The following is a 27620-nucleotide window of genomic DNA, read 5'->3' as shown; positions in this document are numbered from 1 at the left end:
CAAAGCCAAACTTGAGCACGAAGTATGTGACGGTTTCTTCGGAAAACGACACAGAAATTTATAGGTAGCAAACCTCTAAATGCAGAGGGAAAAAAATCGATACAACCTCTCAGGCAAAGTGATTTTTACAGCCTCCATAAAACTCGAGCCAAATGTCTGCTGTGTGACACTTTCATTAAAGACTCCGAGAAAGGTAGGTAGACAATTATTTATTTCTCACTGCAAAATTTTGTAAAGTTCATTTTAGAAATCTTTCATCGATATTAAAAAAAACCTGATTCACATTTTTTTGACGATAAATATTTAAAGGAAGGAAAATTGTGATGATTTCTGCAATGCGAAAAAATTCATTGCACTTGTAATCGAATTATTGAAATTTTGTCAGAAAACGATAATGGAAACCATAAATTTCAAAATTATCTAAATTATAGCATAAAAACTTCTTTTTCGGTGTTTATCATTTTGAGTCAATTCATTATAAATTCTTAATTCATAAGTTTTTTTTCATTACATAAATTGATCCTAATGTCTTGGTTATTGTTATTGTTTTAAATCCACTGAGTGGGTTCAATTTAACTGTAAGCTGATCGAAGCGTGATTGTAGTTTATAGCAAACACAACGGTCTGCTCCACACTCCTCCCAGCTTACATAATAGTCGAACAGAATAAACATATTATACCGATTTCACAAAACGGTTTGTGGACTCTGTCAATAGTGAACAGATGGATAAAGCATGCACTCACGCGCTTACCTGATTTTTTTCTATTGTTTTACTTAATGCTAAGTATTATTGCTCAATTTTCATTTATCGCAATCAACACAACGACAGCTGATTCCTAATAAAAAAAAAGTCTCATTTTATTTCTAGAAGATGACGTTTTGGATTTCTATCGAGAACAGATGAATTTCACGACGGCGGAACCGGAAACAGAATTTCATTCAGAACGAGTGACGACTCCATATCTATTATACAACTCTTTCTCACTACCAAAGAAAAAGTGAGTACTAATTTGTTTTGTGTTAACGTTTCGCAGTGCAGTATGTTTTTTATGTTCATTTCATTTCAACAGTGTTGATCTTTCATCTCATAAATATCTTCGTAATAAAAAGTAGAATTTGTAATTAAACTTATTTATTAAATATTGAATTATTTTGAGAGAGAGAGAGAGAGAGAGAGAGAGAGAGAGAGAGAGAGAGAGAGAGAGAGAGAGAGAGAGAGAGAGATTTCAGTAGAGTAGATTATCTCATAAATATTCATTGATACCATTAAGACCTTATCATCATTTCTCGGGATACTCCGCAAAATGATTTTACTGCGAGTAAAAAACCCCATAGAAATGGCCTGTATCCAGCGTCATTCTATTACGCTCCGGAAGCGTGACGTCTTAATTGTGTCGTCAGAGGATTTACTCCCGGAAATGTATGTCGAGGTCTGTAGAACTCCTGACAATCCGAATTCCATCCTTTCTCTCGAACGTTCAGAAGCCTAACACTATTCTGTACTTGCATTTAATTCCAATACTTCCTCATTCAAAAGACTTATTGTTCTACATTTAACTTCAAAGTGGGTTATTTGAATTCATATGTCAAAAAAATCCCATTTCAATATGTTATTTAAGCTTGATTACATTTCTTCTTTTACAAAATTTGTGTAAGAACGGACAATGACACTTTGAAGGTGAGTACGTTTTTTCTCTTCAAGAGAGTAGTCAACGTTTCCCGTGACGTTGTTTGTTGTTATTTATGTTTGAACAAACCTTAAAAAAACTGCTCAGTGCAATAAAAAAAAGTACAAGTCTGGTTGATCGCACCGTATTAAGTTTCGTATGCATAAAGTGTTTCACCTATTGACACAATGTTAATAGTGAGGTATAACATATATTTACTTTGATCATTTGAGAAGGAGAACGAATTTACCCGCTTACGTGGGTTACGTATTTTTTTTTTGCAATGTCGCTGCTTTCATAACCCACGTGAATCACCAAAGAAATTATTTTATTGCTTAAGTAATAGTTCTGAAAGATATGGACATGAATAAGTACTCTGCCAAACTAATATGCGTAAGTAAATTAATAGCACGTGCTTTGCAAAAGCCTACACGGCCAGTTCCTTAATTAGGTCGTACTTTCCGCGGTGTATCGTCATGTATGTATACAAAGATACACTAACCTGGTAATAGCCATCTATGTACGGGAACTTTAGCTAGGTAATACACTGAACAGGTTATGTTAACAATGAGGAACTCGCAAGCTGTTAGAACTTGTTTCCGATCTGTTTAATTGATTTCAATAAAATATCATGTTCAAACCAACTAGTTATTGGTATCTAAGTACAGATACTATAGCTAGGTACAGTGAACTGGTGATATAGCCTTTAAAGATCTGGCAACATCCATCTAGGCACGGGTATCATAGCATGGTACAATGAAATGATTTGGTATCTAGGTACGGATACTCTAGCTACATGTAGGAAGTGTAAACTGGTTTCATTTAATTTCATGACATCTTGGATTTTTTGAAACTTTCATGCAACTACTGAATTATACAGGGAATGAAGGATATAATCACGTGATTTGCCCGTATTTATGGAATTAGTTCGCTGAGAAAAAAGCCACAAAGGGTTTATTAAAATAATTTTGCGTACTTATGATGGTGAATTATACACAATCAGTTCATCTGTAATTAGTCTTATTAGATGTTAGATCATTATACGGAATTATCACGGCAACATCACGTTTACATCCTCTATACTGCATGTTTAAGACTATGTTTAACTTTGTCTAATTGTATATTAAAGGAATTCTACAGTTGTTACTCTATAATTAAATTTTGATTTATAATTTGCAAATTAAATCCATGACAACATACTTTGTGAAATTAAACAAAAACTATTTTATTTTCAACAAACAGCTATAATAATAAAAATAGCATACTGCAAGGACGATATCAGTGCCTCGACTGGGTATGAAATTATAATTCATTTATGATAGATAGTATCGTGAAGAAATCCATCACTATTGCTTCAAACTAGAGTCAATGTAGATTCACCAGTATTTAACAAATCTACAGAATATGGACTCAAAGAATATTTATGTCCTTCTCACAAGCACCTGTAAATAGCTGGATGAAATCGAGACAAAATGATTCCCGATAAAACGAAACGAAACCCAATGAATACCAAAAATAGTAAAACAAACAAACAAATAAACAACCCAAAACATTAAAAGGAACCCAAAATTGAAGCGAAAAGATTTAAAAGATCAGATTAATTTTCTTCATGTTAGTTTAATTTTTAAATTTAATGATTTGACGAATGCATCATTATAAATATTTGGTTTTGGATAAATTACGCAAAAATATCCTACTTTTCTGTTGCCTTAATTTGTGCAAATGTATGTAATGAGAAATATGAGTCTGAAGTCCCAAGTAAAAATCAATATTATCCCCAAACTCAGAATAAAAAAATCTTCAAACCATGATTTTCTTTTCGATAGAAAGTTAATAGCCATCTGCCTCGTCGTGCAATTTGCTGATTATTTTTTCAACTGTAGTCTTATGTAATTAAATTTGAATTTTCCTAGTCTGTTGATAAACATATTCCCTCAAACAGCAATTACATGAAATATATAATTTTCTTCTATGGCAAAATTGAAAACAGTAGTGGCGTGTAGACATTAGATGTTAGATATTCGATGCAATGTTCTATTATATCTAATTACGATATCATAACATGCAATGTTTTAATATTTTATTACATACCATTTTCATTATGATATTTACTGGACATAGAAAGATTATCTTCCATATAGAAAGGACTATGTGAGGTTTGGTCAAATATCTGCCCCCGATTTTAACCAATTTTTGAATAGTGTCGTATAAAAATAAAATCTTCACAAAACATTGTATAGAGGATGCCTATAACTTTAATCTTGATTTTAGTCATCATTGCTCATTTGCTGTTTATCTATGACGTCACCTAAATGACCTAATTCCCGCAAATTTGCAAACAAATGAAAATATTCTCATTTTTGCTCTATATTTAGCATTCGGAAGTATAGAGCGCAGGTCTGCTCAAGTGCGATTTTAACATATATTTTTCGTCAGATAGATATACACATTATACTAAAAAATTGTACTTGAGCAAGCCTGCGCTCGATGTTTCTGAGTCGAAAAACCATCGGAAAACACCCATATTTTGCTACAAAACATCAATTTATCAAAATAATGCAATCTTCATGACGTCATTTCTACATTATGGTGTCACTGTGGTGATAACCTTTTACACCTTTATTTCCAGTATGGTTTTAAATATCTTTCACCTTATTTTTAAAGCTCTTTCTAAAACTTTGTTTTTGGGGGCAAAAAATGCATAAAACCGCACATAGTCCTTTGCAAAATATATAGCATAACAATATTTCACAGCAAAAAAAAAATATGCTCTAGGGCGTCATAAAATTTACATAATTTAGATATCACTGATTGTCAGTTCTTTTGTTTTCTTCCTTCTTTTTTTTAAACACGACCTTTTCATCATATAGCTTTATTTCAATGCCACAGCGGTATATTGCACCACTGTAACACTTGTATAACACTAAAGATACAGCCATTCAAACAAAACACAAAGACTACTATAGAAACCAAAACAAAGTACAAAAAATGATAAGAAAGGGTTCTCGTGCATTATTGGTTTTGCTTTGGACAAAAGTACTTCACTTTTGTCATAAAAAAGTAACAAATCTTTCAATTTCCATGACAAATACATTACAAAAAAGGCCTTTTTTATGATAACGGACGTTGAGAAGAGGACCGGATCTCGAAAAGCCGTAAATATTCCTCCGTTCATAATCTCTATCTTTGTCATCATCATCCTCGTCATCACTGCATTAGGGTCCCCTGACCCGATCCAGCAGATAACGTAATGGACAGAGGTGATAGATAACGTAATGGACAGAGGTAATACGTCACTTGTCGTCTGCTTTCTTTCAGTGAAGTCGACGTGGTAGGGCTGGGAGTCGGTGTCTTCTTTTGTGTCCTTGGCGTTACCTTGGTGATCTACTGCATTACGAGGGCGTCCGGCTGTTACGGGAGTGGGAGAACTCCATCCGCAGAAATCAAAATAACCTACTTTGAGGATGGTAATACATTCACAGTACATCCACGAATGCATGTTGTATAAATGTATTTTTAAGTGTTCTCGTAGTTTATTGGATGGTATTTGTAAGAACACGATTTCATTTTATACATATAAATTGTTAAAGAGACAGTACAGCTAAAACACCCGACAATGTGTGTTTAACTTCAGATTTACCTATTGTATCGTTAGGAAATAAGAAACAACTTTGATTGTGACAGCTGAAGTAAATAAAAGTCCCTTTCACATACCTTATTAACGTAATTATGAGCTTCCGGAAATTTAAGGGTCGTACAAACCACATTAATCTTATATCATTTATTTGTACCACGTGGATTTTGATTGACAGTAATTAACATTGGCTGAAAACTACAAGATCTTTGCCCGATTACGGTCATCATGGAATACGAGATAAAATAGGCCCTGTAAACGGAACATATCATCACTTCCTCGATAATTTATAAATGGTTTACCAATTTCAGTTCATTTCAAAATGAAAAGACATAAATATGTCAAATAACCCCTCAAGGGGCCTCACTTACAAAATGAATTTAGATTGTAGCAACTCCTGTGTATAAAAACGCAAAATACATGCTTACAAAATAATAATTCTGGTTAATTTAGAAAACAATTATCACCTGGGAGAAGTAGAAAATACATATTTCTATCAACAAACCTGTAAAGGCGAATCTTCGCGAACCCTGCATGTGTTTTGTTTATAATCGTAAATACGCATGCGTAATAGCATAGAAGGCGGAACCCTGTAACACGTTGCGATGTATATATTTATTGGCTATACACAATTATTAATTTTGATGAAACAATTAAATTGATTTCATAAGAAAGAAATTTGTAATTTTTTTGAAAGTTAAATATACATTTACGAGTAGTACAAAAATACCGAACCCGATCGGAAGTTTTTTTCAAGTGAGTTTTTTAATAAGATGTGGTGTACTGTCTCTTTAAGGTATCACGTAATTTGTTGGATATTGAGTACAAAAAAGCAACAGACGTTTGTAAGATCGTTGTCAATCCTTCCATCCTTTGAAGTGGTGAAAGACTGAAGTATCAATTAATGTACATGTAACTCTAACGATAATTGCTTTTATATTTAGGTGTAAAAAGGTATTCTTTATACACGCAGTTCCAAGTTTTGGTGCAATAAAGTTAACGTTTAGAGGGCAAAAGTTATTAATATAAGAATACATCAATATGATTATTCTTTTGATGCGTAATCTGATTGCTCTAGAAAGTCAGGTGACAAGGCGAACAAAACGCTGTGTCTCCCGGAGAATACAGTAAAACACACTTATCATAACGAAGTCCCTGGGATGGGCGATTTTACTTCGATATAAGCGTTATTTGTTATATCCGTCATGTTTACAACATGTAATAACACGGGGAATGATATTCACTTCGCTGTAAGAGTCAATTCATTATAAGCGTGTTCGCTTAAAACGTGTTTTACTGTAAATATCGTATCATATCTTTGGAGAAATCTCGTGTTGTTTGTCATTTCAATTCTTTGAAGAAGCCGATATGAGCATACGATATAGACAAATATGATTAAATAAAAAATATTTAATCTTTTTTTCTTTATATCACAGAAAACAACAAACAATATAAGTATATAATCAGAATTTATGAAAGAAAAGAGAAAAAATTGCATAAAATCAAACAATTGCGACGTTATTGCTCTCGAAAAGTAAAGAAAAATACTAATCGACATATTCTATATAAGTATATAACTCTCACTGAAAAGCGTTTTGAGTACTAGTATATTATGGTAAAACATGTATTATTACAATTCTTTAAATGTATTACCGAGAAACTTCAGAACAATATTTGATTTCTAGACAATCCTTGAACATATACAAAGCCGAGTGTTCTTAAAAGGTTAATCAAATATCTAATACATAAATGTACCACAAATTTTCCGTTCTCGTTATTGTAAATTTATAAATTGACTACTGTTTAAGGGCAAGTCTCGCGAGATTCAACAAGAACTCCCCTACAATATTCTCATCGATAGATTATTTCACGCGCCCGTGTCACCAGAAGATGGAATCGCGTCACCAACTTCTAAATTGATATCCAGTCAAATAGCAGAAGACAAAAAGACACTACCAGAGGAATACGTTAATGATTTGCATTGTTCAGGAGTCTGGTGCATTGTGTACTAGCTGTGCCAAGCTTGGCGACCTGATTGTCACTCTATGATTAATCTTAATCGAAAAGCCCAAGAATGTTATTACATTGACACCGCAAAACAATTATTTTCATTATGCAATTCAAAAAAAATGTTTTACTCTCTTAGATGTTGCCCCCGAAGATGAATATGACAAAAAGATAAAAGCACTCAATCTTGAATTTATTTTTGTAATTATGTTGGACAGAATAGTTCTTTTTGTGAGTGATTTGGTACAAATGCAGTTTTCCGGGAAAAAGCACGTTTGATTGTTACATCACCAATAGCTTGAATGACTCATTTATAAAACATATTCCATATGACATTGTCTTAGAGAAAAAAATGATTAGAAAAAAGGTGACAACAATTAAAATACTTAATATGTAATATAAACTTCGAATGCTTATATATACATTTAAAAAAGGAAAAATAAATATGCCCAGCAATGATGTTCATCTATCGTCGAAACCCACGGGTTTTCTATGCGTTACACTGCTTTCAAAAGCAGTATAACGGATAGAAAACCCGGGGGTTCATACGATGGGACAGATCCTAACATTTCACAACCAGGCACATGTAGGTGCATATGTATTATCTTAAAATAAGAAGGCTCGATGGTATTGGTCATTTTTAGACTATCTTAATCTTCTTAAGAAGAAGAGTTTTGTATAAAGATAGGAAAATGACCAAGTTTCACAGCTAATATTTTTGGGTTAGTTTATGACCATTACTATCACATGTCAAAGTGTAAGGTAGATCTGATGGTTAGCTTGTTGACCACCCAGCCACCCTAAATATCTACGTGTTAGAGAATGCAGTACTTAGGTATAAAATGACAAAAAAACCTCATTGTCAGTGCTCTCAACAAACCTCATTTCATAAACAAAGAAAAGAATGATAACGTAAAGGTAAAATTGATTAGAACGAAGTACCCCTAATACAAATAAATAACTTATACTCCCAAGGTCAGATATGGTATTGTTTATGCTACTAACTGATTCGTGCAAGTTACCCTAATTGACATGTTGGTTGTTATTTTTTTCTCGAATTAATTTTCCAGATGCCATTACCGGCATTGCTGTTCCTGTAGATATGAAGAGTGAAAGCACTTCTGATGATAAAAGCAGGCCGACCCTGGATACGCTGGAAATACCACGCGAACACAACATGTACTCCCTCCCGCCAAACGTGTTCCCCGAGCCCAGCATGGAGACAGACTGTTTTATACATCAGGAAAAGCCCACGGAAAGTGACACAATTGTCGGCTTAAAACGAATGGGAATACTGTAAACCATGGACTATTTTGTCATTTTTTTTTCTCAGACACCAATTCACTTACATGTATCATTGTCAAATCCTTTGCATAGCTACGTTTGTTTATTTGTAACTGACTAGAAGGCCAGTGATAAAGCAATAACGCATAATATGACCTTAATTCTTCGACCTATAAAACGAATGTAAGACTTTTATAATGGATTTTTTTTTATCTGTTTGCGTATTTGTACAATCTTTCTAGATATTGTAGTTCATTAAGACGGAGCAAGCCGCACTCGTCGTACCGATACATGAATCCTGGGTCCCAAGGCGTTCGATCAATCGCCAGGCTCACATCTTGCTCGTCAAGATCACAAAAATCCCAGACTTTGCGTAAAATCTGCCGAAACACAGACACCTCGTCTTTCAAACCAGGCCCATTTTTATTTATTTCTTTCAATAATCTTTGTAAAAAATGAGAATACAACACGCCATCCCCTCTGTTCCAATTAATGATGTCGCCTTTGTCCCCATCCGTCAAATTTGCGACCAAATTTTCCCTACCCTTGTTTTGGGGAAAGTATAAAATATCTTTAAACGTCCAGTCCAATAATCGTTTAACTATGATTAGAGACTCGTCAAAATATTCCATTATCATAACAAACTGCAAATTATTTTCCAGTTCCCTGATAAACTGTCTGACATTTATCAGATTCCTAGGACTCTTCCATGGTGGAAACCCTAGATCAAAAAGTTGTCTGTTGTTTGTAAACGACAAATACACATTCTTTGGCTCGTACCTAGGGAGATACTTGAAGACAGAAGTGTTAGTTTTCATCAGTAGGCTTTGGATATACCCGTCTGTCAACCCAAAATAATTCACTGCCGACAACACATTGGTCACAGGGTCCCGGATAATAGTGAAATAAAACGTCTTCCTCTTGAATACTTTCCGAAAAGCTGCAGCGCTGAATATCACGTGGTTGCACAAAATATCAAACGTCATGTTTCCATGGGGATCATAAATGTGATCACGTGATAGAGACTCGCCTACGTCACCAAAATAGTTATAACGTAGTTGTCCAAATGTTTTATTTGGTAATGCGACCTTTAAGCTATGGTACTCTGCAAAACGTTGAAGCACGTTTGTTATGGTTGATCCGCCAGTTTTGTGTGTTTTCAGGAACACAATTGCATCGTATGCCCTTTTGTAATTATGGGGGACGTTCAAAAAGTCATTTCCTTTCATCCATAGGTAGGATATAAGCGTTGCAATGGAAACGAATAGGTACAATATTCGTCTGGAAAAAGTAAAACCTAATTAATACTCTTCTAGCCCTATCTACTCCTATACTACACATATTTACACTATTTTGAAGAAAAAAAAAACCCGTACAATTACTACTTCAATACATGATTTTTTAATTGTACTGCAACAGGAAAAATAACTTTGATTAAAACCCGTTTTATTTTCTGAAGAAAAAAAAATATAAGTGTTTAAGATAGAGACAAAATATAAGATCAATTTCATTATAACTTACAAATTGTAAAAGGGTAAGTTTCATTCATTACTCATCATGTATCGACAAACTGCTCTGAATCAAAACTATCTAGTTCAAAACAAAGCATCAATCAAACACTGTACTCTCGAGAACTATTTAAGAATTCTAATGAACACTGCGCCTTTCTACTTTTCTGATATTCAATCGTTCATGTTTCACGAGATAACGACATCATTGGGAAAACGAAGCCGAAGAAAAGCACAATAGATTTCTAATATAATATCGTCCTTTTTTGCGCAAAATGATTCATGGTTTAAAATAGATAAAAAATGGTTGATATGATTTGAATTTTGGTGTGCACCTGTATCTAGGGAAAATTGTTACTGCAATCCTTATACTGTAAGTTTATTATATCACACACATTACCCCGCTGAGGATATGATTTCATGGAAAACCACACATTAAAATGAACTTAAGACAACCCCAAAGGAAACTGCTTTACAATATGCTTTGATATCAATACCATTTTCAAAAAGATAAATGAAAATAGCACATATAAAAAATAATAGAACTGTACTTTATTGAAATTTAACAATAATGTTTTTGTTAATAACATAGTGAAATGTAGTTTTCTTTTCAATTTTACCTTGCACGACTTTTCCATTGCATAGTAGTATGAAACTGATGACTTGTGGTTGACCCAACAGGTGAACTGGTGATCCACGGGTGATTTGCAGGTGAAAATAAAGGTGACCCCAGGTCTAGAATCCTAGGTAATCAGCATTTCCTGATGTTATCACCTTTGTGGAGGAGATAGTGAACTGTGTAGTGACATAGGGTGCAGCTGTGTGTGTAAGTCTAGATATAGACAACCATGCACGGTATTGACAGCGTACAATTCACAGCTGGCATTGAAAGTACAACTTGTATCTAGTTTTGGGAGTTGATTTTAATCAACTCTCCTATGCAGTCACGCAGACAAACCGAAAGTGAAACAGTGTTTGGACCTCAGCACAAATCATCGCTGTTGACAAGACTTAGTTCTTGAAAATATTTGATAAATTCGATGTAATGTATGCTAAAGCATTATTTTTCAAGGAAACTTATTTATAAATACCTTAATAATAGTTAGATTTTAAATAGTACGAATAATTTAGGTATTTTTTGTAGTCGTATGTATTCCTACGCCAGAGTTCAATATAGTCTAGTTCAACTCGACGCTCGGCTGTTTCCGTAAATCTCCGACAAGCAGAAAGTCTCTCTAGCTTCTCGGAGATTTACGGTGTCAGCCGAGCGTTTGGTTGAACGAGACTAGAGTTCAATATTGCTTGCATTGGATCCATACAATTTTCGAGAAATGTTTCTATTACTGATACATAAATGTAGTTTGATTGAATTAATTTTATCTTTAAATATTATTTAACGTGATTCATATGGGGGTTTCTCGACATTCTTGTCGAAAAAGTCCAAAAATTCATATTATAAAATTGTGTGTAATTCAAATAAAAATTAGAAACTACATGTACTTGTCATGCAAAATAACATCATTGATTTTAAAATAAATAAACATGGACAAAATCAACTCTCGTCAGTTCTTCAGTACTTTGATTTTAATTGTAAATACAAAATGATTGTTTCATGAATAATTCTAGTCTCAAACAAATATTATCTTGCATTGGGTGTATTTTAAATTTCATCTTCCATCATTGTGTACACGTTAAAAATAAAAACTCCTTCATTTCAGAGCATATAGGTACAACGATTTATGTGGCCGTAATTTGCTTACCAGTATCATATTTCAGTTTTCATCACAGTACCTTAAGGGAATATCAAGGTAGAGTAAAACAAATCTCACATATGAATCCATATTTTTCCTCATCATTCTATAAGGAATATACTGCATTGTTAAGGCCATCGGAGTGTATTACAGATGATAAAAATGTCACTGACCTGTTAGATAGTAGAGACGATACTCTTTTTTTTACACTTTTACTAAGGACTTAGTAGTTTTGCAAAGATTAGATATGCTTCTGAAACAGTTGCTAGCACACTACCTTAAACTATTTTTAAGAATTTAAGAACGTTTTGCGGTATGCTTCTTTTGAATTTTGAAGTTTTCCCCTCTGTTCGCTTGTTTGTTAGCGCGATTCCTGTGGAAGTCCCAAACGGAATATTGTGAAATTTCAGTATTGTACACAGGGACAAACAATGCAGCTTACCATATTTGCCGATAATTCTGACTACTGTACTTTCCCTGGAGTTACGCCACTTCTGTTGTGCTGAAAACCATTATGTGTTTCATTCTCAAGCAGTATGCGAGCCGAAGGTATGATAGTTTGCTCTCCTTTATCTGGTTATAACTGTATCCAATGTTATTGCCAAAATAATGTTTCAAATGATCAATAACACGGCACGATTATTAGTGCTTTTGTTTTGTTGACTTTTTTAACATTGGATTCACTATCTCTTCTTTCAAGTGTCACGGTACTTTTCGTAGTAACACTGTTGACAACGATGTTAAAGGCAAATATATGATATTTATTATGCCTTAAATTGATAACTTTATTAACAACTGAATTTCCCTCCTTTTATTCAATTTATCTGGATACACATGTTCTTATATGATGTACAACAATTTTGTTTTTAGTACCGATTTTACCACAAAAGCAGTCCGTAGTAGAGAAATGTAACTATATAGACTGATATAATAAGATTCGATGAGATAAACAAAAAAGGGTTACGTTACATAAGACAATCTATTAAAATTATGAGCCCAGATGTCATAGAAGATTACATATATATAAGAAAGATTAGAATGAAAGTCAACACACATATAATTAATGAGCTGTGTCTATAGGGTGCTACACTAATATGTGCAGATGCAGACGTTAGGGATATCTAGTGTGTAAGCATGTACATATACTCAGCATTTTAGTCCTGTTGAAAATATGTTTATTTTTGTTACAAAAAGAATTTTTTAAATGAATAGTTAGTTGATGTGAATTGTCGTAAAATTTTTAATTATCATTTCAAAAGAGCACATTTTTTTAAAAATGCTTAGACACAAGTTTTTCTTCCTTAAGAACAATATCGACGTTTTCATAAATGATAATACATTTGATGAACATTTTGTCCAAAAATGTCACAGAATTAAGCAAAAGTGTGTTCATATTTAAAGGTTACATGTGCATATAAAATCCCTCTTCTTGTTTTCTGTGTTCAGTAGTTATTATTGTAACCGTAGTTATTAATAATGTCTTCTTCGCTCTTCAAGACTGTGGCGTACAAAACGATTATGAGGATGTAACAGGCCACTCCTATCCCGATAGAGGTCAAGGTCAATCCTTTGGCCCAGCTGGCACTCGATCTACCACCACTTGTATCCCCACAATCATAATTACTCCTCGCCTGAAGAAATATGATTATAATAATATTAATTATAAACTCTAATGAACATGTAATACAAGTGATAATATAAAATTACTAACTAAAGGATAATTGCTATTTTTACATCCCGTTAGAATCACACAAAAAATCAAGCTTATGTTTCATTGACTATCTTTAGGATTGTATAACTTTGTTTTTTGCAGATTAAAGGGTGCTGCTTGGGGGGTCAGCAAATTAGCCACCAGAACTACCTGAAATATTTACTTATGATTTGTTTCGCCATAAACTATCATTTAGTAAAGAAAAAAAAATCCGCTTTATTTTAGCTTTTACTTTTAATTTTGAGTACTTTACATTATAAAGATCTCTTTCTCAAAAGGAGATCAATAAGGTCTAAAATGGCCACGACCATCCAGTCCTCTTAATATCTTTTTATGTAACACTTACGTTGACGGCAGCAACTATGGCACAGATCCCAACTAATGGGCAGCAGAAAAAACAGCTCAAAATGGCGGGAACGAGCCAGTCATTTCCTCTGGGGGGTGCAGCAATGATCACTGGCCCCGGTGCATTATTTGTCACCTACATAAAAAGGATCAAATGAAAAGTCGCAATGATATTGAAAGAATGGTTCGAGACAAGACTAATATATTCACTTGGTAATCTGTTACTTATCTGGAAATGTGATAATTTGCAGCTTTTATTTTCTTAAAATAGTATGATGTGGTTTCACTATATTGGAGCTCCACTTCCGCCCAGGCCGGGGCTTGATTTAACGACCTATGGAACCCTCTCTCCTTGCAGTGAGCAACCAATGCGCAAACACTCGGCCATCTTAGCAAGACAAACAATCTTGCTTTCAATGACCAAAGGAACCTAGCGCGCTGGTCGTTCACTACACGTTCGTTTGAGACAGGCACGTAGCATCAGGGGGGGGGGGGGGGGGGCAGGGAGGGGGGCCTGGCCCCCCCACTTTTTCTCACAGCAAACAATTTTTTAAAATTTACATATACAAAAAGGAATTATAATGGAGTTGGCCCCCCACTTTTTTGGAAGTTAGTAAAACATTGATATGAAAATAAGGAAATGAGTAGTCATATTGAAGTTAACACCCCCCCCCCCCCCCCCCCACGGATTAGGAATTTCATGGTTTGGAGGGGAAAAAATTTTGGTAGGGAAGAATTTTTTTTTGGGAAGTATAGTTGAGTCTACCCCCCCCCTCCCCCCACGGATCAGGATTTTGAAGATTTTTGGAAACTTTAAATTTCCCTTTTTTTGTTTTGTTTTGTTTTTGTTTTGCTTGTCAAGAATTTTTGGATGGGTCTGGCCCCCCCACTTTCAAAAACGATGCTACGTGCCTGTGAGATACAGGTGGAATTCAGCTTAACGACATACGTTTGTACTTACTGATATTACATAATTCAGCAAATTTTGAAAACATTTATACTGGTTGTAAATTATGTGGAAAAGCGGTATGTTTACTTAAAATATAGATAAAGCATGTGTTTCCTAAATCGATATTAACCTGACAAACCCTAGATACGTAACGACAAGGAATCAGGTGTAAACATTTGTCAGTGGCAGCCCTTGAACATTATTTTATAGGTTCTTTCATGTCGTATAGTTTTTACGAAAATTCAACCCCCTCCTTAACTTTATATGATACCAATAATCCGACCAAACCTTCCGTTAAAGACCTAAATACCAATGTAGGCAACCATATGTATATTGTCGTTTTGCAGTTGTGTATTTATCTAATAGAGTTTTCTCGATTCTGTTCTGCATAATTTTAAAAAGATTTCGTCTTTAATTACCACAACTGTATTGTTGGTGTGATGGCCAAAACCGGTAGGCTGTTGGGCATAACCGGTAGGCTGCTGGGCATAACCGGTAGGATGCTGGGCATAACCAGCAGGATACTGGGCATAACCACCGGGCTGCTGGACATAGGGAGGAGGTTGGTTGTATCCTGCGTTGTACTCTAGAAGATAAAGTCTCATTATGATGCATCTCAACTATGATTTTAAAAACGAAGCATGGAATATCTGTATACTAATGTTAAAGGCACTGGATTTTATGATTTATGAATAAACATTTTATGAATTTTTAAAAACATGTAATATAATTTAAACGGAAATCAAACCATATACACAAGAATAGTAAGTCATATGAAATGGAAAATGTAATTTTTATTTTTGTCGATTTTTTTTGGCTATTTTGTGTCCACCAAACATGTTACTTTTCATACTTAATGTTAAAATGGCAAATTTAAAAAAATATCACTTTATCCTTCGGTGTTTTAATTCGAGCAACTACATTTAGGGGAAATATTAAATAATACATTGTTTAAAAAAAAGTTAAAATTATATATTAAAAATACACAATATCAAAGAAAGGAAGAACTTCAAAAGGATTTAGAGCATTATGTAATTTGGTAAAATTACGATTCGAGAAGATTTTCAATAAACTGATATCATTAAGACTGGTAGACCTACGTTTTGTGAAGACTTTCAATGTCCGATATCATTAAAAATGACCAATTTACGAACGGTAAAATATTTCTATTGACTGATATTATAAGGACTGGAAAACTTTAAAATTTGGGAAGACTTTTAATAACCAATATCATTATAACTGATAAGTATACGATGGGTGCAAATTTTCAATGACTGATATTATAACAACTGATACACTTACGATTAGTGAAGAGTTGTACTTGACTAATATTTTAAGAAGTGATAAGATTAAAAGCCGATGAAGACTTTCAATGACTGATATTATTAAAAACGATAAAGTTACGAATTTAGTGGACTTCCAAAGACCGATATCACTAAGACAAGTAAAACTACGATCGATGAAGACTTTTAATGACTGATATTATTGGTACTGATATGCGTTCAGTGAAGACTCTCAATGATCGATGTCGGTAAGACTGATACAACTACGATCGATGAAGACTTCAATGACTAGTACTGATATTACTAGAGATGATACACTTACGATTAGTGAAGACTTTGATTTGACTCGATTAATAGGAGTGCTAAACTTACGATTTGGGTTCGGACCTGTCTGCTTCGGGGTCTGGTCGTACCCTGCATTACTAGCTGAAATAACAACATATCAAAAATTTAGTCAGCATATCCATAGGCACGCAGTATTTTTGGTAAAGGTTATCAATATTGCAAAATTCGAAACAGGATGAACTGATGCCATCTGGTCAACTTGAAAAAGTCATCTGAAAACTACAAAAAAATACAGCATGTTGACTGGATAGCATGATTCTCCTACTTAGTCATCTTTTCAGATCTCTCACTTAATAAAATCCAGTTGACTGAATGGCAATGTTTAATCTATCCATTCTTAGTTTAGTTAATTACCTCAATACTTTATGGTTTAAAGGCAATGCTAAAATAAATGTCCAGTTTGCAACAATTATCATATATCACTACGCACATATGTACATAAGACTGATTTTATAAAAATGATATTTTTTTTATCACCATGTTAGTAATGTTAATCATTATTTCCGATCTCAGTTTTTTCCTGATTTATCATATTACAAGTTTAAGTTGAAAAAAAAAACATAAGGAAGTGAATGTTTATTTTTGTCACATTTTTCAGCAAATCCAAATTCAATCTATATGTTCCTGGTATTTTTTAATGACCAATAGCTGCGGGTATTTAATGCATATACTTTACAGGTGTAAATGTTCTTGCTTGCGTACAGGCAATGTTATAAATCAATTATAAATGCCATAGCCAGATTTAATTCAATAAGTAAAGATAATAACTGTTTTGTAGATTGACAATAACAAGATTGCTTTTATATTTCTGCTGTAGAATTTTTGAACGTCTTTCAAAAATGTTCAATGGATTGCAATTGGTTGACACTCTTAATAACGACATCTTCTCTGGACAATGAGTTATAAACACCTGTCGATATTGTTCTTTAGCGTTTTGTCGATCTTGACTCAATCACATAACGAAAAATAGCTTCTATTGCATCAGAACACTATTGCTTTACATTTTGATAAAACTTGGCTCAAGTTCAAATATTTCATATTTGTCTAGAATTTCGGTAAACTTTAAAAAACATTGTGCAGCGGACCATTTCGATTGAAAACCTAAAACTGTCATCTTTACTGATGCATTGCATTAACTATGATAAGATTTTTGTCATCGATCTTTTCCCCGGACAGAAAACCTGCATGTAAAGATGCATGTAGAAGTCTTACTTAAGTTAATGGGTTATCTGTTTGATTGATATATTGATTGATTCATAGCCAAATTTGGATAACTAAGTACATGTAACACACTGCCAATTACAGTCAAAATAGTATTATCCAATGTGATTTACACAAATTAAGATATTGACAAAAGAGATCTTTGATATCACATGAAAGCCACACGGATTCAGAGTTTCATTTTATCATTTTTTGTTGTGGAAAAAAGGAACAACGCAACAACAACAAAAAAACCCCAACCCCCCAACCCCCCAACCCCTCCCAGCCCCCCCCCCAAAAAAAAAACCAAAGTAAAAACTAAAAAATCCAACATCTGATGAAGAGCCTCCCAGAATAACTGTTAGTTGGAAAATCATCAAGCTTTCGTAATAAAACACTTACGGTCAACTTCGTACTTATTTCCACTGGCCATTTTATCAACTTGAATGATTAACAGATGCTCAAGTCCTGGTTTTTCTATATATGTAAATCTGGATGCGTCTAGTTTTACTGAACGCCGAGCTGTTTTGTTATAGTCTACTGCATGCGAACCCGGAAGTTTTAAACATAAAGATTTACCTGTGGTTCATTTTACCTGTTCTTTGCCAAAATATAAATCTTTTATCTGTTTGAAATATCCTGTAATGCGATATCTCAGGTTTTTAAAGTTTTTTTTGTAATATACCATTTGAAACACAATATCCCATTTTTTAACAATGCTTTGTAATGATATTGAAAGATTGAAATTTTAAGATTTATCAAACCTGCAAAAAACTATAGTTATAATGTTTACAGTAAACAGTTCTGAAAAATCTCTCCATAGCTTTTCAACTCATGGCCTGGTTTAAACAACTCACCGGTGCAAATTCAACTGGTTATATGAAAGGTAAACTATATGATTGAATGCGTCAATACATATATATTCTTCCACTTGTACATTATATTTGAAGTTAAATTCTTGTTGGCTGTTGTTGTAATTAATTATAATTAAGACACTAAATGAACATGACGGCCATAGTAAAAAAAATGAAGTCAACGCTGAAATAGACCTGATCGATATCATTATCGCTTAGCGAAATTTTTTCAATGATTTTTAACTTGATGTTTGTTAAAATCATACTTTCTATTTGTAATATATTATATCCTTATACACGTGTAATAAAGGGGTTGTATAAACGCATCACGATATTTCATTCCTTCCAATATGTTACATTGCACGCAAAGAAATATAGATAGCTGCTTTAGAAATGAATGAAACCTAAGATAAATGACAGAAATTGCTCCTATATGGAAATCCAATAAAACACCAAACGAAACAAAAAATAATTTATACAAATATATTTCACGAAAATACTCATTTCAGAATCTTTGCGCCTTATGTAATAATGTATTCTTGCATACTAGTATGCCCAAACATCCACAAATAAAAGTTTATCGTGCAATATCAACACTCTACTTATGTTTGCTTTGGAGATAAGCGACGTTCAATTTTCTATGAATAAACTTTGATAATTCATGCGCCATGAGCAAAAATATAAATGTCTTCACGTGATTTAAGTACATTCTTTGTAAGATTAAATGGAACTTTCAATCTTACATAAACAATTTGATAATTAGGTACTTTTGAACAATTATCATCAAATTCTATCTACTTCTTAATGAAAAAGATTTTTTTCTCTACAGTTTCTGGCACTATATTTTTACTCGCGGAAGCGAACTTAATAACATGTTGTTAATATAGCTGTTCCATGTATTTTTCATATCCCTGACTGAGAGCGTATGTAATGACTTTAGTTTAAAGGGACTATACACATATACGTCATAAAAATAGACAATGAATATACATATATGATAATTTGTCTGCACCGCTTGGTGTAGTACAGAACGACGACATCCAAAAATAAATATTATATGCTTTAATGACACCGTGGATACATTATGTATACGCTGAGCTTATTGTACGTGATAGAAAACAATTATAATCAAAGTAGTGAAGAACTGACGGGAGTTGATTTTGTCGATGTTTATTTATTTTAAAATAGATGATATGTTATTTTGCATGACAAGTACGTGTAGTTTCTAATTTGAATTACGCACATTTTTATAATATGGATTTCTCGACAATTTCGACAAGAATGTCGAGAAACCCCCATATGAATCATGTAAATAATATTTAAAGATAAAATTAATTCAATTAAACTATGTATCAGTAATAGAAATATTTCTCGAAAAGTATATAGATCCAAGCAATATTGAACTTTAGTCTCGTTAAAACAAACGCTCGGCTGACACCGTTAATCTCCGACAAGGATTCACGGAGACAGCCGAGCGTCGAGTTGAACGAGACTATATTGAACTCTGGCGTAGGAATACATACGACTACAAAAAATATTTAAATTGTTCGTACCATTTAAAATCTGACTATTTTCAAGGTATTTATAAATAATTTTCCTTGAAAAGCAATGCTTTAGCATACATTACATCGAATTTATCAATTATTTTCAAGAACTACGTCTTGTCGGCAGCAATGAGTTGTGCTGAGGTCCAAACACTATTTCGCTTTCGGTTTGTCTGAGTAACTGCATAGATCAACTCCCAAAAAGGAGCTTCCTGAAAATTCATATCATCCATTTTGATTGTTAGATAGAGTTCTTGGCATTTTCTAGGAGTACATATAAGTAATGTGCACGCACTGCAATACTATTCTTTCCGTGCAAAATAATTGGATATTTACAAAATACACTTCTGCAAACTGCTTAGTAAATTTGCGTGCCATTAAACATTTCATTTATTAGCAACCGTCCAATCTGGTTGCTATGAGTGGCAAACAACAGATTGCAACTTTTTCGACATGTTTATTTACAAGTACTCATGTACATTTAAAGATTGCAAATAAGAAGGCAAATCAATACTTTTATGAACATGCTTTAACGTAACCAATCAAGCCAAACAGGAGCAAAGTGATAATACAATGTTTAAAAAAGCTTAATATACTGACACACACTAAGATAAATCGGCTCATCTCCAATATAAGGATAAGGTAGTACCTTAATTTATAATATACATGGTCCATAAATTTGGCATGGATTTTCATATCATTTGTTTTGCACTCATAAAAAGGAATGTTTTATTTAGGGGTATGGATGTAAAAAACGTTACTTATTTACAATGGGTTTTTTATTTTAAATTTTGTAAAATTCAAATTTTTTTTCATTTATAATAAACATTTTTATCAGTAAAATGCCTTTTTCGCGGTTTATGCTGGTATGAAGGTATGTGTCAAAAAGTTGTCGTTTGCAGAGTACAGAAATAAATTTGAATGCAGGTTAATACATGTAAGTAACTAAAATTGAAATATCTATTTAAACTCAGTAGATAGTGGTTCGGGAATAAAATTGGCTATCTAACTTATAGGACAAAAATGACTGAAATGAATATACATAAACATATGAAAATAAATCATTAGTATATACTATTCAAAACTAGATGCTGTCATTAGACAGTAATACCCGCACCATGTGTTTGCCCCTAAATAACACTGTTTTGTACCAGTTTAATTAAAAATGAAGGCTACATGCAAGCTCCAGTAATACAATTAAAATTTATAATTTTCATAACTGAAGGATGAGATCCCTTCCCATATGATAATACACATCGTGACATGAGCAGCACTTTATGTGCAATTTGGGGTAGAACTGTTTGCAGTGAATTTTCAGTTAATCAATATCTTAACATTTTATGTCATAGAAAGTATAATGGTCTATATAATTATTACAAACAAAATTAAAAATTAAGTTATACCCCCTCCCCGTGGCGGTTGCCGGTTTTAGATTTGCTTCTGTGTGCCTACATGAACATCATTGTGTGCACAGATTTAGAGAAGGGGTGGGAGTGAGGGGTCCAGACCCCCCCCCCCCCAATGAAAATTCATTTATATCAATTGTAAAATTACCAAAATTACTGGATGAAATTTAAATTTTTAAAACCTTACTGCAAATCTATAGAACAGTCCCTATCATATCCCAAGATATGATTGTCTATCCATTAAATCATAAGAGGAGCTCTTGGATCGATGTTTTTTTTTTAGTGATAAACGTCAATTTTCTGCTTCTATTTGACTCCCTGGATGAAATTTAAATTTTTAAAACCTTATTGCACATCTATAGGACAGCCCCAATTATATCCCAAGAGATGACGTAGCTACTCCAAAAGTTGTAAGAGGAGTTCTGGGAACCATATTTTTTTTGCAAAAAAAACGTCATTTTTTGCTGCCCACTGATCCCCTTATTAAAAAAAAAATTCTGGAACCTGATCACGCCTCAGTATGACACACCCAATCATATTCTAGATCATTTGGCTACTGCCAAAAAAAGACGTTTTTGAAACCAGTTTTTTGGTAAAAAAAAAAACACGTCATTTTTCAGCCATTAAATGACCCCCAGGACAAAATTGAAAATTCCGAAACCTTATTGCGCATCTATAGGATACCCTAAAACATATTCCAAAAGACGATTTGTCTACTGTTGAAAATGTAGGAGGAGTTCGAGGAAGAAGGTTTCTTGTGAAAAAACGTCATTTTTTACCAATTATTTGACACCAGGACTAACGGAGAATTTTTGAGACCTTTTTACAAAACAACATGATACCCCAAATGAAACTCCAAGAGTTCAGTTTGCTGGTTTATAAGATGTAAGAGCAGTTTGAGAAAGTAAAATGTGACAGACGGACGGACGGACGGACGGACGGAACAGGGTAACAACAATATACCCGAACTTTCTTTAGAAAGTGCAGGTATAACCAGACAAGGTTAATTTGGAGAGCAAATCCTACGCTTTTAACACAAGAAACGCTTTGATAAGGAACCGTAATAAGGATATAAAACATTTTACTCGATTATGCTTATTTCAGTTAATGAGTTATCTCTCTTTTTATTGCATGTCCTATTGCGTTTTCCCTATCGCGTACAAGTTATACAGAACAAATACCATTATGATATAATGTTTTTGTAAGATATATACTGAACAAACGTACCGACGTGCTTTTAAGAACATTGAAAAATTTAAAGAATCTTACAATACGTCTTATCATAAAAGACTTGCAGACACAGGGACGTTCCCTTAAACACAATGAAATAAATAGAATGATCTCAAGTTTCTCAAGAAGATAATTTCACTTACTCTATTGACTCAAAGTTTCATATCGACAATGATATTCCTGATTGGGATGTTTTAGCAATGCATGCTATTTGATTAACTAACATAAAAACAGCGAGTCCATGTTACGTATTCCTGATCTTATTAAATTTCTTAAAACTACCACAAGATGAACTTCTGCGCCATACAGTCAACTGCAAAGTGACAGAAAGGAAACCAAAGTTGACCGACCGGCGTAACTTTGGCATTTAGTTAGTTTAGTTACGTTTCTAGACCCCTCAGTTATCATTGAGTGGACTAGATGGTAAAGGTTCATCTTCCTTGTTACTAGTTCTCAAAGAGCAAAAGTTTATTCAATGTAGGTTAAATAATTTTCTGTATAATATGTACAATGCAATTTTTACTTTTCAAAATTATAATCTATTGCATGTGTATAATTTATATATTGAAAATAATTTTGAAAAAATCAAAACAAGTGGTTCTATCCACATATTTGATAATGCTTATTAAAGTTGACCATTGGCTGTCGATAAAAACATGGCAATAATAACTGCAGCTTTATCAGTCTGGCATTCGCTACAAATCACAGAAGTCATTTATAAACCCTGAGAGGACAGACCAATTCTAGGCTATCTACCTTGCGTAAGCGAATTGATTAGCAAGAAAGAAATATCAAAATTTCATTAGATGGGATTATGCATATTCCAGATGATATGTGTTAAAAAAAATTCTAAGGACATCAATACCTATCGTCAACATACCGGTTTCAGCTAACAATTCAACAACATATTACCAAGTATAAACCAGATTTAACATAGTAAAAGTAGACGTTGCGACTTTAGTCACAATTTGACAGACAAATGTAGTTTGAATACTGAGATGGCCATTGTTTTCAGATACAGTCTTCCATACTGGTAACCCGTAGGATAGCATGTTCTACATTGGCTTTGGATTGCAAAACTGACGAATAACACAACCTAGCCTCTTCGTCAACATTAACTTTAGAAACTTAGGGTATTTCTCGCCACCTTCATTAAATATGGAACGATTTCTATACATATTTTTCCATTTAAATGCTAACACCAGTCAAAAGTAAGCAAGAGCAAAAAATGGATTTATTCCAAAACATGGTTACAATGTTTCAATCTTCCCTGTTGAAGATTATGACAAATTTATATTACCAATTCATGTTGCATGTGTCTGATTATTGTTGATAAGTTTCCTTTTTATCACTTTGATACATATAAATAGAATCAGTGTTAACTTCCTCTCAGGAGTGCTATTCTAGGCTGCTAATTTCTTTGCATGCATTGACAGCGGACAAAATCGGTACTAATTGACACGCATTGGAGGAAGCCATGCCTCGCTATCAGCATGCTCATAGGATGGTCACTGCAATTAACTAAAAGATGTTCAGTTATGATGGCAAGTGATGGAAGTCTGATCTACAGTATGATTTCATTTAATGGAGATATAATTCGTCTCTGATCACTCTGACCAGAAATGTCCTTTTGTAAGACAATCAACTGCATTTTCCTAACGTTCTATCAATGTAGTAAGCTATCACTAAATTATAAACAACCGACATAAGACCATTTGCAATCAAACATTAATAGCTCTGTGCGTTAATATGAGATGAATGATATTGAGATAACTATAAGCATAGTTAAGGAGGCTGAACGATCAACTTACCCATCAGATCTACCTTAATTTTGAAACCGTGTTTTCTTTAGCTGTTAACTATTCCTAGTATTTAGTTAGGAAACATAATATATTTTTTAACTTTGACATTTGAATGTTTTCCCATATCTTTTTCAGCAAAACGAACTTCCAATAATTTCAAGCTTTTCTCCAATTTATCCAGCAGTTGTCGTAGAATTCAGGGACTTGGACATGTTAAACCACAATGACAGACTTTCAGCGTGTTTATTGATGTAAATTCTTATAAAGATGAAAATCCATTTAACATTCAGATAGCGTACAAAAAATGAGTTTTTGTGAATTCGTAAATACTACAAGCATTAAATTTGGAATTTGATAGAAACCTTGTAAAATATGAAATGAAGGTACCTGATAACAGATTAACAAAGATCCAATGATAAAATTGGAAAATGAGAAACACACACTTTATTAAAATCAAACACGCCGGGAAAGAAACAACGTGATTTTTTTTTTTACATGTTTTCCGATTGATAGTCAGTTGAATTGTGTCTTTTAAGTTTATTAATGCCTCTCACATAAATAAAGAACTATTAATCAAAGCATGTATTTATTCTAATATATATGAAGATGCATCTTCCAAAGATGTTTCATATTTATTTATTTCATTGCAAGGAAAAAAATCAATTTTTTGATTAGTATTTGTAGAACAACATTTAGAAAGTAAATATTAAACAAAAACATTTGAGGTAGAATTTAATACCCATGTTTTCTCCCCCTTTCTGCACAGCTTATTTTCAAAAACGCAAAAAACAACGAAAGGATTTGAAACAGTTTTAAAAAATACTTTAAGTGATAGTCGCATATTCCTCAATTATTTATACAGGCAACAAAGACAAGATGTATATAGATTTTGTATCGTGTTTTAATTCAAATATTTATAAAGAAATAGACGGTTAACGGTACATTGTATCAATAGCAGGCTCAATCAAATCACAAAAGAAAAATTGTTCCTGCAATAACGATCGTCGTTGTCATCCTCATCATCATTATGATCGTCATTATTATTTAATTTCAATCGATACATCACATTTACTAAAAGATCTCTTCACGCTCTTCATTTCCATAAATATTGCACTAACCGTCGCCAAAACACAACGTTAATGTCTATTATCACAACATAGATAAACATTAATAATGCATTTGTTTCTGTCTATGTTTACGTGTTAACTTGATCTTATGCACAAGCAACAGTAATATTTTTTGTCTATTTATAACACACTTTTTTCGCCAGTTGAAAACAACTTCATTTGAATCCATTTTTATAATTTGAAACGTAAAAAGCTCAAGGTGTTTTATGGCCACGGCATTGTATAAATTGTGAAGAGCTTTCGATGTTCTTATTCTAAATACTCGTGAATTCGTTTCTTTGAGTTGTATGTCTGCTTGATTACTTTAATTCTTTCATTTAAAAAATTTAATGTTTTTAAAAAATAAAAAATAAAGCCACAAATTCTTGGTAATGAATCTTGCTATAGCAGGGTTTTGAAATGCTTTTACAGAACCTTATGACTACAGGTTGTATTTTTGTTTACATTAAAATTATCATAAAAGAAAAGAGTTGCAATGAATTGAAAAGAGATGTTAACAAACGATTTGATAACTATTGAGAGCTATTCAGTTACCAGTACATCGGCGTCTAAGAATAAAGTGAGATCAAAGGGTATTCATCGGTAAAACTTGGCTATATTGATTTCAGTATGTTTCAATATTTGAATCTTTTTAACCTGTTGTAAAACCAAAAATTCAAATCAATGTAGCAATTGAATTACTTTTTCGAGAACAAATAAAAAGAGCATACATATTACTGTTTTAACAACGCAATGTCTCGCAAGATTAAACACAGTAAGACATTTTCAGCAAAGTAATTTTTACATGATTGATGAATTTTTATTGTTTTTCATTTAAGATGATCAAAAGCGATGCGTCTTGAGACGACATCATATCAGAAAGCTTCTGTGAAATAAATTGCGTATCTATTTTCTCGACAGATTACATCTTGTCTTTTTCGGAATTTATGAGTATGAGACGAGCTCCATCATGTAGGTGTCTGTGATATCTGATGTTATAAATATTATGTAACACTAAGGTCTTTTAAAAGTACTTAAACATTATTTATGGTGTGCTGGAATAAACCTCGTGATTGTAACGGGAATTTTACGCTTTAGTTCAAAAATAAAATCAATGTTGAAAAAAAAATTGCGTTGAATAGCTGCCCAAAATAGAATTGGTATTCTTAATTGGTATTCTTAATTTTTCCGTTCATTTTCACTTACTCGCCAATGTGAAATCGTAAGGATTCTAGAAATGTGAATAAGGACTATGACGTCATCATTGTGTCTGATTTTCCCAAGTACCCTGTAAAAAATGTAAGACATTATTTGAAGTTGCTTTTATCTGATTTTAATTTTCAATCGCTTTATTTCAAAAACCATATGCAAAATCTGCAAAACAATATTTTGAAAAAAATATATTTTCAGTTAGCAAGGACACCAAAATATAAAACATTGAAAGTTTAATTATCAAAATTAGTTCCTGTTTCTTGATGTTTCAGTGTTGATTATTTGCATTCAATTTCCAAGACCAGACATAAATCCCGAAATCAACATCCAGAGACTGTTCTTGCAACATAGAATGACAATAAAGCACACCGCATCCCTTACATGGCTTACAACCAAATGAGGATTGTCGGAAGCAAAGGCACGACTCCATACAAGACAAAAATCGTTAACACGGAAATCTCTAGATACTTGTTACAAGGTTCGGAGAAATTTGATGTCCCCTCTGATCTCTGATTTCTTCACTCGTCTATTTAAAAAGAATGTGAAAGTGGATATTGACGGATATTGTAGACAAAATGCGCTGATCACACAACAAATTTCGACTTAAGCTTGTTCAATATATTGATGCAAGTTTACCGAGCGCAGGGAAGAAAGCACAGCTGTTATATAATCTCTTAGGCTCAAAGAATGAATTTATGAAAAGGAACATATTACATTAAATGGTCGTAGAGCATTTACGTTGTGGGGCTCACATTTTCTGGCTCTGGGGCCAAAAAACTTA

General features: G+C 33.2%; 3 protein-coding genes across 3 annotated transcripts; 1 reads left to right on the top strand and 2 right to left on the bottom strand.

The window, feature by feature from the left end:
* Positions 1 to 8775, top strand: LOC128158893 (uncharacterized). The gene is made up of 4 exons (XM_052821866.1): positions 1 to 193; positions 870 to 999; positions 4987 to 5135; positions 8380 to 8775. Exons 2-4 carry the CDS (start codon positions 902 to 904, stop codon positions 8607 to 8609), a joined length of 477 nt encoding a protein of 158 aa, XP_052677826.1. The 5' UTR covers positions 1 to 193; positions 870 to 901; the 3' UTR covers positions 8610 to 8775.
* Positions 8776 to 8802: 27 nt separating this feature from the next.
* On the bottom strand, positions 8803 to 12502 carry LOC128158890 (galactose-3-O-sulfotransferase 2-like). Its single transcript, XM_052821864.1, has 2 exons — positions 10722 to 12502; positions 8803 to 9874 (listed from the first exon to the last, which is right to left on the bottom strand). The coding sequence occupies exons 1-2, from the start codon at positions 10742 to 10744 to the stop codon at positions 8803 to 8805; spliced, it is 1095 nt and encodes a 364-aa protein (XP_052677824.1). The 5' UTR covers positions 10745 to 12502.
* Positions 12503 to 12648: 146 nt separating this feature from the next.
* On the bottom strand, positions 12649 to 18246 carry LOC128158891 (proline rich transmembrane protein 1B-like). Its single transcript, XM_052821865.1, has 5 exons — positions 18088 to 18246; positions 16513 to 16566; positions 15277 to 15443; positions 13910 to 14044; positions 12649 to 13483 (listed from the first exon to the last, which is right to left on the bottom strand). The coding sequence occupies exons 1-5, from the start codon at positions 18116 to 18118 to the stop codon at positions 13295 to 13297; spliced, it is 576 nt and encodes a 191-aa protein (XP_052677825.1). The 5' UTR covers positions 18119 to 18246; the 3' UTR covers positions 12649 to 13294.
* Positions 18247 to 27620: the final 9374 nt, after the last annotated feature.

The sequence above is a fragment of the Crassostrea angulata genome, chromosome 8 (assembly GCF_025612915.1).
Source record: "Crassostrea angulata isolate pt1a10 chromosome 8, ASM2561291v2, whole genome shotgun sequence".
Lineage (NCBI taxonomy): Eukaryota > Metazoa > Mollusca > Bivalvia > Ostreida > Ostreidae > Magallana > Magallana angulata.
This window is presented reverse-complemented; position numbering and strand designations above follow the sequence as displayed.

What these genes read in the sequence shown, in the direction of transcription:
- LOC128158893 (XM_052821866.1), top strand. Translation starts at nt 902, where the DNA reads ATGAATTTCACGACGGCGGAACCGGAAACAGAATTTCATTCAGAACGA. An exon ending in TTCTCACTACCAAAGAAAAA is followed by an intron (nt 1,000 to 4,986) that starts GTGAGTACTAAT and finishes GCTTTCTTTCAG; the next exon opens with TGAAGTCGACGTGGTAGGGC. An exon ending in AATAACCTACTTTGAGGATG is followed by an intron (nt 5,136 to 8,379) that starts GTAATACATTCA and finishes TTAATTTTCCAG; the next exon opens with ATGCCATTACCGGCATTGCT.
- LOC128158890 (XM_052821864.1), bottom strand. Translation starts at nt 10,744, where the DNA reads ATGCAATGGAAAAGTCGTGCAAG. An exon ending in CAATGGAAAAGTCGTGCAAG is followed by an intron (nt 9,875 to 10,721) that starts GTAAAATTGAAA and finishes TACTTTTTCCAG; the next exon opens with ACGAATATTGTACCTATTCG.
- LOC128158891 (XM_052821865.1), bottom strand. Translation starts at nt 18,118, where the DNA reads ATGGCCAGTGGAAATAAGTACGAAGTTGACC. An exon ending in AAATAAGTACGAAGTTGACC is followed by an intron (nt 16,567 to 18,087) that starts GTAAGTGTTTTA and finishes TTGTTATTTCAG; the next exon opens with CTAGTAATGCAGGGTACGAC. An exon ending in GACAGGTCCGAACCCAAATC is followed by an intron (nt 15,444 to 16,512) that starts GTAAGTTTAGCA and finishes TTTATCTTCTAG; the next exon opens with AGTACAACGCAGGATACAAC.